Source organism: Monodon monoceros, unplaced genomic scaffold (genome assembly GCF_005190385.1).
Source record: "Monodon monoceros isolate NGI ecotype Baffin Bay Population unplaced genomic scaffold, NGI_Narwhal_1 Super_Scaffold_13, whole genome shotgun sequence".
In the NCBI taxonomy this organism is placed as follows: Eukaryota; Metazoa; Chordata; class Mammalia; order Artiodactyla; family Monodontidae; genus Monodon; species Monodon monoceros.
Genome location: NW_021703769.1, coordinates 662,209 through 678,246, shown reverse-complemented (window position 1 = coordinate 678,246; position 16,038 = coordinate 662,209). Strand labels below are relative to the sequence as shown.

At 66.1% G+C, this 16,038-nt stretch overlaps 1 protein-coding gene across 4 annotated transcripts in view; it reads right to left on the bottom strand.

Moving 5' to 3' along the window:
• The window catches only part of KCNQ2 (potassium voltage-gated channel subfamily Q member 2), a 52,628-nt gene that overhangs the window by 964 nt on the left and 35,626 nt on the right, over window positions 1–16,038 (bottom strand). For 2 of the 4 annotated variants that reach the window (XM_029220961.1, XM_029220963.1), the window contains 6 exons: window positions 14,904–14,972; window positions 14,018–14,047; window positions 6,250–6,473; window positions 5,716–5,824; window positions 5,161–5,292; window positions 387–510 (listed from right to left, as the gene is read on the bottom strand). In XM_029220961.1, coding sequence (XP_029076794.1) covers window positions 387–510; window positions 5,161–5,292; window positions 5,716–5,824; window positions 6,250–6,473; window positions 14,018–14,047; window positions 14,904–14,972 — 688 coding nt within the window. Of the gene's footprint in view, window positions 1–386; window positions 511–5,160; window positions 5,293–5,715; window positions 5,825–6,249; window positions 6,474–9,892; window positions 9,947–14,017; window positions 14,048–14,903; window positions 14,973–16,038 lie in introns of all 4 variants that reach the window. The other 2 variants (XM_029220960.1, XM_029220962.1) reach the window with 2 other exon arrangements.

Below are 16,038 nucleotides of genomic sequence, written 5' to 3'. Positions count from 1 at the left end.
GGGGGGAAACTGGGCTGCTCCCCAGAAGGGGGGGCGGCCCAGGATGTTTCCCACAGAGGTGCAGAGGCAATGGAGGGCAGACCCCCCACAGCAGCTCAGCCTCTGACCCCACCCGTCAGTGTGTGTGGCCTCAGGACTTCAAACACGGACCCTCCTGCTTGTCTGGGCCACCCTGTGTCCGCTGTGGGTTCACCCCTCAGAGCAAACTCTACAGAGGGTAAGAACTGGCCATTCCTTTCCTCAGCTCCTGTCAGGGAAGTGCCCCAGGCCCGGGGGTTGCTCCTGGGGGCCCAGGGTCCAAACACAGCAGCCCTTCCTCCCCCCAAAGCTTGAGCTCTCCCCCGCAGCATCTGTGCCGACACCCCAGGACCCCCAGACTCTCCCACCTGCTTCTCCACCTTCCCCAGCCGTCCCATCATGCTGGGGTCCTCGGGCAGCTCTGCCTCAGCCGGGCCCTTGCCTCGGTCTTTGTCTGCTATGGCCGGGCCACGCCCCACGATTTGGTCCACTCTGCCGGGAAGAGACCCCGTCCCCAGCGTGAGTTCAGGTGGGAGCGGCGGAGCCCGTGGCCCTCTCCTCCTGGGCCAGGCCGCAGCCACCAGATCCAGGCTCCGGGCTGAATCCAGAGCCGGCCGGGGGGCAGCGAGGAACCAGGACAGATGGACCCCGGGCGCCTGGCCCTCGTCCTGCCCTCCGCTGCCCTCGGGGCCTGTCCCCCGACCGTTCCATTCCAGTGGGGCTGGCACATTAGCAAGGGGTAAAGAGAAGGGAGTTGGGGCCAAGCACCCCTCGGCTCCCCCGCCCCCACCCCCGAGCTCTGCTCCTGGATAACGTGCCGCCGAGGCCCCTGCCCACCCGGGGTCTGGAGGGGACGGAGTTAAACGTCTGCAGCGGGAACCACAGAAGCAGGGGGGCGTGAGGACTTCGCGCCGTGCGCCGGACGGGGGGAGGGGACACAGACCAACACAGGGAACCACCAACGCACAACCAGAGGAGGGGACAGACAGAGCCGCCGGCGACCAGAGAGGGGGTCCGTGCGTGCCCGTGCGTGCGCACGTGTGTGCTTACCGTGCATGCCTGTGCGTGCACTTGTGTGAGAGTGCGTGGGCCTGTGTGTGCGCACGCATGTGGGAGAAGCAGGACGCAGCTGAGGTGACCCCAAACGAGGCCATCAGTCACGAATGCCAACAAGAGGGGAAGGAGGCCTCCTTCAGGGAGGGGGCCTTCTGCTTGACCCATGCGGCATCCCCTGTCCCCTGTGCTGAACGGGAAGGGCCACTGAGGGGCTCGGAAGGGACCTTGGGAGTGGCAGGGTGGGCGCCCGACACCCTGAGCCCCAGAAGTGCAGCCACGTGGACGCTGGGCAAATGCACCAGGGCCAGGGTGCAGCTGGGCGGGACAGCCACCCAGGCACAGGCCACACAGCCCCGCCGCTTCTCTGGAGCCTCATGCACAAAGTGCGCCACCCAAGCTCCCGAGTGGGGAGGGGCGCCAGCTCCTACTCCGCAAGCAGCGTCACGGGAGCTGCCAGCCTGCTCGGCTGCCGTCCTCACCCACAGCACAGCCCTAACTGCCTGTCGGGGCTCAGGGTGCTCTGTCCTTGCTGTCGCAGAAAGCAGGCGGGGATCAGGATTTGCGTAGGCCGCGGGGCAGCCTCTCATGCTCCGCGGGGCGTCATGCTCGATCATGCGGTGGCAGGGCGGACGTGGGGCCCTCGGGCTCCCAGCAGACGCCAGTGGGGACAGAGCGGGAGGAGGGTTGTCTGGTGCTCCAGGCGTCCACACAGTCCAGGCACGGGCGCTCAGCGCCTTCACCCCTGCCACATGACGGGCCGCCCTCCCGGCCTCTCCCCTGGGAGCCTTGGCCCAGGGTCAGCCTGGAGCTGCCCCCGGTGGGTCTTTCGTGGAGCCTGTGCCACCCCCTCCCCTGGGCCTCGGGCTTAACCCGTCCTTCTGGCTCCTCTGTGGGCATCTGGCTGCAGTGGTCCGGGAGGCCTGCGGGGCTCCAAGGGCTGGCAGGGCCTTCCCAGCCCGTGGCTCTGAACGCCCAGCCCCTGTGCCCTGCAGCAATGCCCAGGAGGGTGGGCTTCTGTCTCAGGGTACAGCTTCCTTGGGGCTGGGGGACACGGGCAGAGCGGGGGACGCGGCAAACACTGTCTGGGCTGCCCGGGGTCAGGCCTGCTCCCCAGGAAATTCCTTTCTCATGGGAGAGCCGCCAGGCTGAGATGCCCAGCACACACTGACCCTCGGCCTCACGCACAGAAACCTGGGCACACAAGGGTCGGGCGCCCCCAGTCACTCCAATGGCCCAGCTGCCAGCATCCCTGCCGGCCTCCGGGACGCCCCTGGGCCCCTCTGCCTACTCGGCCGGGCGTGTCCGCCCTCACCCCACATCCTTGCCCTGGGCTCTGCTCTCCCAGACCTGCTGGGGGGCGGGTCGCAGCCATCATCTCCATGCTCTGGGGGAGCAGGAAGGCTCCCAAGTCTGAATTCATCACCAACGAGCCTGCTTCTGCTAACTCACCGCCTCACTGCCTGCCCCCCACTCTGCCCACTGGCTGGGATCGTCTTCTTCAATAACTCTGACCACGGTGAAAACCGGAAATAGAGCCCCCAGAGCTCTGGGGACTCCCCGGGAGCTGGGCTCCCGCCAGGACGTGCTCAGTCCACACAGCAGCCCAGGTCGACCCACCGGCAGGTGGTGGCAGGGGTCTGAGGCGGTGCTGGGGCAGGGCCCCACGTCTAAACGCACCTGATCCTTGGGGGGCTGCCGCCCTCTTCTGCCCAGGGAGCCCCCACCCCCAGCGGACGCCACACAGGGGTCGGTGGAAAGGAGCCCCCCAGACAGCCTCCCCAGGACCCCGCCAAGAGAAGCAGCTCAAGGGCACCCCAACCCAGCCCGCCAGGGCCTGCAGAGGACGTCGTTTTGTCAGGGACAGAGAAACAGCCCCTCCGTCCCGTCGAGCAGAGCGGGTGCTGCCGTCATGTGGCTGGAGCGAAGGGGGCTGGCCATTCCACAGAGACAAGCGGGAGGCTCGGCATCCTGACCTAGGTGAGTACTGGGGTGACTCTCTCGGAGGGGCCGTGGGTCCTTTGGTGGGGTACTTCTTGTGCCGGGGAGTTGAAGGGGGTGGGGGGCCCACAATCATATCTATCCTGGCGAGTAAACAAGAAAAGAGACACCAGGAAAATGCATCGTGAAGCAACATGAAAGGGGAGGCAGCCGGAAACTTGCAGAGACAGAATGAATGACCCGCTGAGAGCAGCCGTGACCTTTCTTACAAACGGGACGCAGGGACACTGCGCTCCCGTGACCTCAGATGTGGTCAAGCGAGCACTGGGTGAGGCCACGAGCTCGCGGCGCACCGTCTGCCCGGGCAAGGGTGCACGTCCAAGGACGCTGGCAGCTGGCAGCAAAGTGCCAAAGGGCCCCGGGAAAGACACCAAGGCCCTGCCAGCAAGCGACAGACATCTGGTTCCTGCGGGGGTCTGTTTGTCTCGTCTGTTTTCCAGACAGAAGGGGAGGGAGAGGGGACGGCCTAGGACAGAAGAGCCTCGTGAAAAAAAACTGCTATCATGAGTGGCGGCGGGCCGGCCGTCAAGACCCAGGGTGGCCTCTCATGCGCACGCGTGTGCTCACACCTGCACACACACGTGGACACATGCACGCTCGCACACATGTACACACCCTCAAGTCTGCACGCATGGGCACACGTGTACTTACTCACGTATACACGTGCACGCTCTCGCACATTATTTACATGTGCACAACTGCACGCGTGTTCGCGCAAACACACAGGTCTACTCAATGCTCAAGGAGGCCGCTGAGCAGATGGCCTCCCGGCCTGAGCCTGGGGACAGGGAGGGGCTGTGCCCTGGCCTCACCCCACGGGAGCAGCCGGAGGCCCAGAGGGGCCCCTCCCCTGGCATCCTGAGCAGGGCAGGGAGACGCCACCTGCCGTGGGGCTGGGATCTGGGCTGACCCCAGGACTGCCCCAACGACCCAGACCCCCACGGCCAGGGCCTAGGCTTCAGGGCCAGAGAACCGGCAGCCACCTCATTGGAGGGACCCCAGGAGGGGCCTGACCGGCAGGAAGGCGGGGTCCATTCCGGGAGAGACCCACGACAGCCACGGGCCTCCTCCCAGGCACCAGACACACGTGTGTGCGCCCGCTCGTCTGTGTGTGGACGGTGCGTGCCTACGAGCACACACGTACTCGGTGTGTGTGTGTCGGTCCTATAGGACACACATGTGAGCACAAGGCTTAGAGCATGGCTATGTGTGTACACACGCGTGCTGGCACACGTGGGCATGTGGGAGTGGACATGGGTCTGTGTGTGTGCACGTCCTGGGTCCTTGCTGTGTCTGTATACACGTGTGTACAGCTGACTCCTGGGGTGAGCAAGCCAGTGCTCACATGGGGCCAGAGATGGCAGCGCCAGCGTGTGCCCGGCTGCGGCCCACCAGGCACATGTCCAGCCCCACCGCCTGCTCCGGCCGTGGGAATCCGTCTGTGCACTGGGGAGGGACGACCAGCCCTCCGTTCTGGAGGAAGAGGTGCCACGTGGCCTAGCTGCTGCCTGATGGGCCCACGGAAACCTGCACCTTCACCTCTCAACAGAACTAGCTCCCCTCCCCAACACACACGGGCACACGTGGGCAACATACGTGCGTGGACACACGACACACATGGCACAGCACACACAGACACATGCGCGCACCCACACACGTTTGCCAAAACATGTGTTGCACCCGCGTGCACACATGCACATGCATGCACTTGTACACACACGTGTACACACACATGCACCCAAGGCCTGGACACGTGCGTTCACGTGTGTGCATATGCACGCCCGTGTGTGTGCACAACACATACACGCTTGCCCATCGCAGCACGGGCAGGAGAGAAGAGAGAGACAACAGAAAGGTTAAAAACAGACCACACCAGGACATGGGAGAAAGCCCACGCGGGGCCGGAGAGGAAGGGCCCAGATGTGGCAGCTAGCAGGGCCGGCCGCTGCGCCCACAGCGCGTCGCCGCCCCGCCTCTGGCAGGAGTGTGCAGCTGCGCCGCGCCCCTGTCCCTAGCCCCGCCCGGCTTTGGCCCGGAGGACCCCGCTCCACGCCCCCGGGGCCAGGCAGGCAGGGGAGGCGCTCTTGCCTGGACTGCAGGTTTTTGATGCGGGATAGCATGTCCAGGTGGCCAGCCGAGTACTGCTCAATCACGTCCATCACGTCGTAGGGCCGTAGGCTCTCCTTGAACTTGCGCTTGGACACCAGGAACCGCATGACACTGGAGGGGTGGTCGGCAGGCTGTGAGCCCTGGGCAGAGATCACCGAAGGCAGCCCCCCAGCGCCCACCTGCCTTGGCCTGCCCAGCATCTCCGAGAACGTCTGCTGGATGACTCGGCCCTGTCATCTGGGCCACCCACCTGTCTCGTACCCCAGCCACACTTGGGCCCCGCTGCGCAGAGGACCCGTGTCCACCCAGAAACCCCTGTGCCGCGGCAGCTCCCAGCCGTCTACTAGCAGCCTTGGGCACCTGGCACCTGGGATGCAGGCGACGGCTGGGACGGCAAGTGCCTCGTGAGCCGCGGGGGCCAGACTGAAGGGGTGTCGGCCGCGAGGCATCCCTCCCGAGCGCATGCCCTCACACCAGCCCCCCAAGGCCCCGCGTCTCTGGACGACTCTGCGAGGGCGCCCGCCGGGTCCTCACCACACGGCCCTGATGCTGACTTTGAGGCCCGGGGTCAGATCCTCCGTCACAAACTCGCAGTTGCAGCTCTTGTTGTCGTCCACAATGTCCTCCCCTGGGAGACTTGCTTCTGGGTGGAAGGACACAGCCCGTGAGGGGCTGGGCCACCCCCGGGATGGAGGGGGGCTAGTGTTCCGGCCCCGCAGCGCACGCGTGTCTGAGGGGGCCTCCGCCGGGCACACCCACACTCCAGCCCGCCCCCGTCCTGCTTTTCCAGCCTGCTTCCCTCCACTGTGCTCCTCAGGGAGCAGCCACCACAAGGGTGTAAGAGGGCACCCTGTGCACAGACAGAAGGACAAAGTGGGATACGTCCACACAGAGTACGCGGGGAACGTCAGCCGTAAAAGCAGTGATGCGCCGGCACCAGCTCCACGGGTGGGCCTGGCAAACACGGAGCTCGGGGACCAGAGCCCGACGCAAGAGGACAAGCCCTTGTGGCCCCATCGCATGGAGCTCCAGGACAGCAAACCCCAACTCGAGGGCTGCCCGACCTACCTTCCGAGTTCTGCCGGGAAGCGGCGCCCCTGGCGCGGAAGGCCTGCCGCGCGCGGCCGCGCTCCCCGAAGCTCCAGCTCTTGGGCACCTTGCTTGGGCTGTCCTCCAGGCTCTGGTCGGCGCTGGGCGACCGCCGGACGGTCTGGGCCTGAGGGGACCCCTTGCCCTTGGCAGCCACGCCGCGGGGGCTGGAGAAGACACGGTCTTTCAAACTGACCTTCTGACTGCTCCCGCGAGAACCGACAGACGGACAGACACACAGAAAGACAGCAAGAGAGGTCACTCTGCAAAGAACACTCGCTCCCGCTGGCTCCTGGTGGGTGGACGGGGTGCCCTGGCCGTGGGATGGAGCACGGGCCAGGGCGGGAGGGTCGCTAGGGCGAGCGGGGACAGGTCAGCTCCACCACAGGCTCTCCGGGGCCCGCTCAGCACTCAGCCTGGCCGGGGAGTGGTCAGTGGGCTCTGAAATCACCTTCAGCTACTGCCAAAAGGTGCCTGAGACCTCGCCACACTGTCAACCAGGCTCCCTCTTCAAATGCCCTGGGCAATGACAGCTCTTCCCTGGGCACCTCCTGAGGGCCCCCGGCCACTCCAGCGGTTACCGTGCCTGCCCTCCACCCCCGTAACTGCCCCAGGTCAGGAGGGTGAGGTCTGCAGCTGGCCCCCGGGCCCCTCGGCCGAACCCCAGGGAGCTGCCTGGCGAAACAGGTCGGGGGGCGGGGAGCACGGAGAGCAGCACGAGGGCCAGGGTCTGCCCACCTCCCCTCCACCCAGGGCGCACAGGCTCCACCCCCCACCAGGACACGGCCAGGAACGGAACGTCCACACTTCCGGAGGGATGCTACGGGTGCCGGCCGAGCCCCGGCCCGAGGCCGCAGACAGGGGGCGACCACGGCCGTACAGCCACAGCCCCGTGAGGGTCTTTGGGCCTCGTTGACCCCGTCTCTTGGTAACCATGGAGACGGGTCTGACACCCCACGTTTGTTGGTTCTAACACCCTCCAGGCAGCAGGCAGGAGACAAGGGCGGTCTCTGGTCAGGGTGAGGTCAGGCCCGGGGCCAGGCGGCCACTCATTTCCTCCCGTGGACAGTTTCCACCACCTGCCCAGGAGGAGAGTGAGGCCCCCATGAACCCACTCACGCCACCACACTCAGGGGCCACACTCAGAACCTCCCGAGGGGGCTCTGCGCCGCCCTGGGGCCTGGGACCAGCCCGCATGGGTGTCTGGCAGGGCCTCTGCTGTCGCTGGGAAGCTCCCACCACCAGTTAATCCCTCAGACAGCGCCAGCCCCACCACAGATGGCCCGGGTCAGCTGCTTCCATCGGCCCAAAGGGGACCCACAGCAGAGACACGTCGTCAGACGGCGCAGAAATGGCCCACCATGGACAAGAAGCAGCCCGTGGCCTGGTCCAGCCAGCCCGCACACTGTGGTCCAGGCCGGTGCCCCTGCCCCTGCCCACCAGCCCCCAGGCAGCCAAGACCATCTGTGCTGGTTCTCAGGCCCGAGGCATGGAGCCCACTCAGCGGGGCGGCTCCTCCAGAGACCCCATGAACACAGGAGCCGGGGTGTCTGCAAGCCTGTAACTGCTGTGCCCGGCACGAGGCCCAGACAGGGGTGGGGACCGAGAGGTAGCAGAGCCAGGCTATGGAGGCTGCTATGAAGATAACCCTCTCCTTCCTTTGTTCCCGAAGGAGACCACCAGCTGGTCCAGGGAGACCGTGAAACAAGGGCCCCACCAAGCCAGGACTGCTGGGGACCCCTGCTGGGCCTGCTGTCCCGTGCACCACAGGGGCCCCCAGAACTTGGGCCCATGCAGCTGACCGCGATGACAGAGCCCCAGGAAGGAGCCTTCCCTGGCCTTGGCCTGGCCCTGCCGTCCCTGGCTCTCAGACTGCTCAGACCAGGGAGGGGTGCCCTGCTGGAGGAGGCCACGGGTGGCTGTCTGGACTTCCACGGTCATCACAGCTCAGGGCTCACAGGCACGCAGCCCCCAGCCACCCCAGGCCTGCCTCAACTCCAGGTGCCCGAACGCCGACGGTCCTGCAGGTGTCTAGAGAGACCCTCCGTCACCTCACAAGCCAAGGACAGAAGCATGCGCGGGACGGGGCTCCGGCAGCCCGCCCCCAGGAAAGAGCACGGGCCAGCCCACCTTCCAAGTGGGGGGCACTGACACGGGGCCAGGGCCAAGCTCAGGAGGGTCTGGGGAGAAAGCGAGGCCCAGCCTCTCCTCCCCCTCCCCTGCCTGCTACCCTCCCCAGGGCAAAGTTCCCAACAAGTGGCGCCAGCCATCAACAGGGACAGTCAAGCGGGGGCCCCGCTGAGCTCGGCTGCACCCTGGTCTGCACGGCAGGCCAGGGCCCCGCTCAGCGGGGAGGGAGCCGGCATCCAGAGAGAGCCGCCTGGCCCACAGCTGGACTGGATGCCCAGGGAAGGCGGCGGGGTGGGGGGGGGGACGAAGTGACGTCTGTGAGACGCACACAGCAGGGCCAAGTGAGGCCTGGGCTCCTGGCCCGGCTACGGGCACCTCTGGCCTTTCTGGTTCCCAAGCAGCCTGATCACAGCCCCCGACCCGACCGGCCAGCCTGTGGCCAGAAGCACCCTGGACGCCAGCTCTGGGCAAGCAGGACAGCTTCTGCCGGGGCCCCAGATCTCCCCTCCTGGGGCTGCAAGAGCCTCCCCCACGGTGCCTTACGTCAGGAACACACAGGCAGCACGGGCAGGTGGGGGCAGGCGACCCTCCGGGCCCCTCTCGAGGGCGAGAAGGATTCAGAGCATGCACGGATGCAGATGTGCAAGCATGCCGCCGCCCTGGAGCCCTGACCCTGCTGCCCGGCCCCTCCCCATGCCCGCCGCTCGGCACCCCTGCTTCCGGGGCCATCACGGACCACATGCACACGATGACCGGTGAGTGCACCTGCAGGGCCGCACGGGTCAGGGAGGGGCGGGCAGGAGGGGGCCCCAGAGCAAGCAGGAGGACAGACGCTTCCACACCCCTGAGAGCAGATAGGGGACAGAGAGAGGAAACGTGCCGGCAGTCAGGGAGCCCATGGGGCAGAGATCGGGCGGCCTTTCACCGACCCGTTTCCAGCCTGCCCTAAACCAGGCCTGCACGTGGGAGGGGGAGCCATGGACCTCTGGCTTTCCGGTGTGTCTGGTGTGCCAGGACCGCGGGGAGCGGGCACACACACGACAGAGTTGCCTCCCGGCGGGCGGGCGGGCGGGCTCCGGGTTGAGGGCAGCGGCCCTCCCGTGCATAGTAGAGGTGCTAGATGGACGAGCCATGGAAAAAAGGCTCGCGGGAGAGCAGTCAGGCCCCTGAAGGCGCCCTTTCTGGTTTTCAGAGCCCCTGGCCGGCCCCCCTCCTGCTTGGAGCACGGCATCGTTTGGCATGGGGAGAAGGAAAGGGGTTACAGCTCCACAGCCACCATCACCCAGGCGGTCGGTCGTCTGGAGCCAGAGGGGGCCTAGGGCTCCACCAAGGGGCCGGGAGGCGAGCTGCCAATCAGAATCGGGGCCTGGGGGGCCGGGCGGGCGGCAGCCTCTCCCTGGCGCATCTAGAACCTCTAATAAGCAAAGTGCTTGGAGCGGGAGGGGACAAGAGCCGTGCAGCAATGGTCGTCCGAGCGACGTGTCTGAGGTACCTAGCGTGTCCTGGGCAGCATCCACACAGGGACTCTGTGCACCGTTTGCCTTTACTGGAAATGAGGAGAGGACAGTTAGTCCCGGGGGTGCCGGCGACCCAACGCGACCAGAGGGAGCCTGGGCCGGGCGCGCGGGCAGGAGGCGCAGGGACACAAGGCACCAACCACCCGGGGCGGCTCTGTGCTCAAGCCGCACCCGCTACAGAGTTCGCGTCTCAGTGAGAAGAACGAGGGAGCCGCGCATAAAGTCCTCCGTCGGCCTGGAAAAAAAGTAGTCCCTATTTTTGGAGAGAAAAAAAAAAATCCCAGTTTTTTCCTCCAAAAATACCTTTTCCTTCCAGCGTCAGTTTGGGGCCACGTCTTTCAAAAGATGTATTATTTTTTTTTTTGCTATATTCATGCCAACAACAACAAAAATAATACATGGGCTGAGGCTGTGCTGGTTCTAGAAGGACAGGATTCCAGAAAGCTCACGTTTCAGAGGAAAAACGTGCAAGTTTGGCTTCACAAACCAACCCAGCCAGCGGCCCGATCAGAAGTGGCCTCGGTTTACCCAGAAGGCAGTGGCTGCCCCTCCCTGGAGGGGAGCTAAGGAGAAGGGGGCTTGGGGCTCCTGGACTTGAAAGGGCTGCCAAGGTCGGGCCTTGGGTGAAGTCCACCCCGTGCTGAGGGCAGAGACGGACCTGCGGGCGGCTCTTCAGGAAACGCTGCCCATGGTCACCCTGCCCAAGAACCTCCCCAAAGGCCCAAGACTCAGCTCTGCGCTAGAACCTGAAAACTTGTAATCAAAAATGAGAAGAACCAGCAAGAACTTCAGGAAACCCTTCACTTCCCCGGGGCCTCGCTCTCTGCCCCCACCTTTGCTTCTGAGACCCTGGTTCTCAAACTCTGTGCCTGAGGAACCCAGACGCGGCCAGCGGTCTTGACTCACAAACGTGTTCAGCGTCCCCACGTTCACGTAAACACCGACGGCCCCTGCCAGCGTCCAGACAAGGATCTCCCCACTGACGCCAGCAAGCCAAGGTCAAGTCTCCTCAAGGAGCCCTCGCTCGGCCGCCCCGGCCTCGCCCTGCATGCAGTCCCCTGCGAGCGTGCGTGCTTCCCCAGTGGGACCTTCCCCAGTCACTTCGGGTTGTAGAACAAAACTAACTAGAGGTCGACCCCGGGTGGAGGGAGCTGGGGTCCAGCTGTCCACCGAGCGCACCCACACAGGGGCAGACCTCCCCAGGACTTGGACCCCCCGCCAGCAGGAGCCCCTCAAATTTAGGGCAAATGTTCTCTTCCAGAGTGCACCCCCGAGGCAGCCACAGTCCCACCAGGGCTTGTAGGACAGATAAGGACCCTAAAGACTGGATCCCCATGGCCAGCTCCCCCCAGGGGTCCCCAGGCCCGCCCCGCCCCGCCCCACCTGGAGGCTCCTCCCCAGGGAAAGAGGACCAAGCGGGGCGGGGTCTTCCAAGCCCCCACCTTGACCAGCTTCGCTGCGCTCGCCTGCCCACAGCCCAGCACCGCCAAACCCACCGTTTCCTAAGCGACCGCCCCGCGCCTGGCTCCCAAGCACACGAGACTGGGGAGAGGCTCTCTAACCGCAGTGACTATCTTTAATTGTAACGAAAACTTAAACAGCCTCACATGGCCAGCGGCTCCTGCATGAGACAGCGCGGCCTGAGAGTGGGACAGAGCAGGGGGAGGTGGGCTGCTGGTGGCCTGGCCCCCCCCCGACCACTGCCCCTCTGCTTCGGGGGGGCGAGGAGCCCCAACTCCAGCCCGTTGCCTCTGGGTTCCAGGCTGGCGCTGGGGTTTCCTGCCCACAGCAGCCAAGTGGAGCTTCACCCCATCAGAACTGCCGGCAGGCAAGCCCGGGGGGCCCGGGCTCGAGAGGGTGGAAGAGGCGCCCACGGACACTCACCAAGACCAGACTGGACAGACACGCACCCGAACACGGCACACTGCCCCCCACGACGAAGAGGGGAGCCACAGGACAGGGGCAAAGCGGCTGGGGCACAGGGGCTCCCCCAGGCATGGGAGGGGCGGGGGCAGTCAGAAATGGGGTGGGTCAAAGGGCAGGTCAGAGCCACACCCAGAGCAGCACAGCCTGAGACCCCCGCCTGCCCCGCCCCCAGCCCCACGCCTTGGTCTGACGCCCACACAGCCACGGGGCGCGCCCCCATCCTGAGCCAGGACCGGGGCTCTCACGGCAGCTGAGGGAGGGTCCCTGCGTCCACCCCATCCACCTGTGCTTCACGGGACAGGGTCCCCTCACCAGGCAGCCCAGGGCCAGGCCCACCCTGCCGTGGGTCCTGTGGCAGGCTCATTTCCTGCAGACCTACTATGCACTGGGCGCTACAAAGGGGCTCACGGCTGCTCCAGTCAGGGAACAGAAATGCCACCTGTTTCCTGGCTAACAGGTGTGCATCCAGGAGAGGCAGGGCCTCTGTCCCAGGGCCTCGGCCCGGGGCCCCCAGGGGAAGCCGCTGGGTCACAGGCAGGGACACACGGACACGAGGGGAGGGAGGGAGGAGCAGGAAGCGGGGGGGCGGGGGGGGGGAGCCACAGAACGTGCCGGAGAGCCGGGGGGCTCCCGCGTATCCTCACCTTGAGTCCTGCTTTCAGGGTCAGCCACCTCATCCCCAAAGACAGAGCAGACGTGAAAGGGGCCCGAGAAGGGCAGTGACATGATTAAAGGCACTTGGGGGGCAGGCAAGATTTTCCAGATTGGGGGAGGGAGGGCAGGAGAGGAGAGAGAGAGAGAGAGAGGCTGAGACGAAAATTGTCGGGAGAGGAGATAAAGCAGGGCGACGAGCACAGGAAGCCGCGTCAGGCCAGAGGGGCCGGACGGGTGGGCGAGCCGCGCTGAGGGCCAGAGAGGCGCCCACCCTGGCCGAGCCAAGGGCAGCTGCGCCGCCTCCCCGGCCTCAGGGCCCCGGGGCTCACGGAAAGGGCAGGTGGCAGCACCGACGGGATCCCACAAAGCACGCGAGGCCCTGCTGCACGACCCTCCCAGCCCGCCCTGACCACAGCCCCGCGTCGGGCCCCCCTCGCTCCCAGCCCAGGAAAACAGAGGTCGCTTCCTGGGCTGAACCCGCTCTGGTCCAGGTCTGAGGGGTTCACCACTGCTGCTCTTTGGGCTGCTTCGGGGCAGAAGCGCTGCCGACCTTTCCGACCCCAGGCCCCAGCTGACATCCCCCTTTGGGGACGTGGGGGTGGGGACACGTGCCCCCTTCCGATGAATGCCGAGGGTGGGCTCAGCCCAACGCCTCCCCAGCTGGGCAGCCAGCCGAGCCGCCTTTGATCCAGGAGGGCACTAATGTGGGCAGGCAGCGTCTCTGGCCCACGGCCTTGGGGACAGGGCTCCCTCTGCAGGTGTAGACGGGGCGCCGGGGGACCCTGAGCTCAGAGGTACACAGCGATACGCGGACGGGCTGGAGGTCACCAACTTGAACGTTGTTAACTGATCTGGGTTTTTTTTTTCCAACACTAGGAAAACAGCAGGGTGCTGTCATCCCTCCTCTGCCTCCAGCAGAAACATCCCTGCGAGTCCCCATTTGGGGTCCCAGCCTCAAGCTCGCCTAAAGCAAACAGAACCGCAGGGGCCTGGACAGACCCAGGGAGGGGGAGACTGGTCCCCACCGAGGGCTTGTGAAGCAGGGCAGGAGACCCTGCCCCAAAGGGGACCCTCTCCCACTCCTCGAGAAACCTTCCACAAACCAAGACCTGACAGGGGTGATGCGAAGACCCCTCCTCAAAGCTGCCCCTCCTCCCACCGTCTGACCCTGACCTGCAGTGTCGGGGGGACACCCCGTGGGAGTGTCCACCTGGGTCGCCCTTGGCTCAGAACAGCCCAGGCCCTGTGCTGGAGCTGGTAGGACTGCTCCCCCGGAAGCCCCCCGCGTCCGGTCCGAGGGGCTACAGTCACGGGAGGGCAGGAGCTGCCCCTCAGCTGCTGAGCAGGCCCGGGGCCTGGGAGGGGGCGTGGACACAGGAAGCGTGATTTAAGGGCCCACATCACCAGCAGGCAGGGGGCCACCCTCAGCAGCACACAGGAGCATGCACAGCCCGGAGGCAGCCCGCGCTCCCCGAGGACACAGGGCAGGCGCCGAGGCAGCGGGAGCAGGTGGCACTGACCTTGGGGACGGCTCCGGCTGGGGCTCCTTCCTGCAAACAGAAGTGCAAGCCTGCTCGCGGGCAGCCCTCCGGGCCGACCCCGTGCACAGCCCAGCTGCCCCCCCAAGCTCCCACAGGCCGGGGGCTGCGTGTGAGGGGCAGGAACGGCCTGCCACCACGAGGGAATCCGGAAGGGGTCACGAGAAGTTCTGAGGCTGCGGCTGCTGCCGCCCCGTGTTTATGGACACGCGCTTTCATCAGAACCACCGACGTTAACAAACTTTCAGAGAGGAAGTGTGGAGGAAGCTCCTCCACAATCGACGCTCAGGACAGCAGAGGTCCTTCACTTAATCACACCCACGAAGGCTTTTTCCAGATAAGGTCACGTTCACAGGTTCCAGGGCATGGATGTGTCTTTGCAGGGCAGGTGGGGGCGCACCATTCAACCCACTCCGGCCGCTCCGCCCACTGAGAGCCCTTCCTTGTCTGCAAACAGGCCTGGTCACGGGCACCCTCCCCTCCCCTCTCCTGCAGCCCAGCCCATCTCCTCCGCACGCCCCTCCTGCATCAAGCGCTCGAGGAGTCGCAGGGTTTGTGACTGGGAGGACCAGCAGGTGCCACCGCGTGTGTCCACCCGACGCTCCAGGGACATGCACGGTTGGACTCTTCTTCCCGCCTCAGGCCAGAGCACCAGCCTCCTGGCCCCACATGGAGCTCCCCTCTCTGTGCCCACCCCACACCCAGCCGCCCTCAGGATGGGAGCCGAGACCAGGGTCAGCAAAAGCGGAAAGCCACCGGCGTCACCGGGTCCCACGGCAGCCCGACCACCAGCATCCTGCCGCTGCCAGCCCCTTGCCAAGCCCCGAGACGCCGTGCTCCGAGCGCCAGCCCAGGCGCCCCCGCTCACCTGAAGGTGAGTCCAGATTTGCTCTTGAGGTTCCGAAGCAGCTCTAGCTGGTTCAGCGGCGGGATCAGTCTGTGGCAGGAGGACAGGTGAGTGGGCCCCCGCCCGCCGGAGCCCCAGGGGCCCTCAGCCCAGCTCTCACGAGCATCCACGTCTCACACGGGGACACGGGCTGTGGCCCGCCCGTCACAGGCAGAAAGAGGGGAGGGGTGCACGGCGGCGGCAGACCCCAGGGAGCCCGGGCCTCCACCTCTGGGGCTGGGGCACTGTCTTCATCCTCTGGGCTCACTCGCCCCGGGGGGCCTCAGCCCTGGGAGTGCACGGGGCCCGGGCCATCCCTAGAGAGGATGCCTGTGTGGGGCCGGTCCTGCACGGAGGACAGGGGCTCCCGCCCTCCCCCTTCCCAATCCCTGAACACCCCCAGGGGAAGCACAGTTGCAAACCCAGCCCCCAACACAGTGGCGCTCCCAGACCCCTCTCTACAGAGCCACTCGCTCTACCAAGGCTGAGTGGGGCCGAGGTCACAGGAAATGACTGCGCTGGGCAGAGCCCACAGGGCTGCAAGCGGGCCTCCTGGGCGGCTGGCCTGGCCCCGCTCCGAGCCGCTCTTCCCAGAGGCAGTCACACCTACCAGGACAGCCGCGCGCCTGGCCCTCCTGCCGGCCCAGCATTCAGGGCTGCGACCACCGGCCGGGAAGCCGAGGGGTGAACAGTCCCTCTGGGGTGCCAGGGAGGGTCTTGTACACCTGGGACACTCCTGGGGAAGCCCAGCTCTCCCACCTCCAGCTGCAGGAGACTCACCCGAGACTCAAGTCCCCACAAGGTCTGGGGACACTTCTGTCCCCAACCCCACCCCACTCCCAACTCTTCCAGTGGATCCTGGCCACCTTAGGCTCTCACAGCTTCCATGCCATCAGTGACGCTGCGTGTTTCCAGGCCCTGGTCTCTGCTTCCTGACCCAGCCCCGCCCGCAGTGACAACCCCGCCTGCTCCCTGACACCCCCACCTGCTCTGTCTGTGACACCCCACCTGCTCTGTGACACCCCACCCGCTCTTTGACCCCCCCCCCCCCCCTGTCACCCCCCCCCCCCCGTGCCCACCGCCCCCGCCCGTTCGTCCCCACCGCCGAGCTCGTACA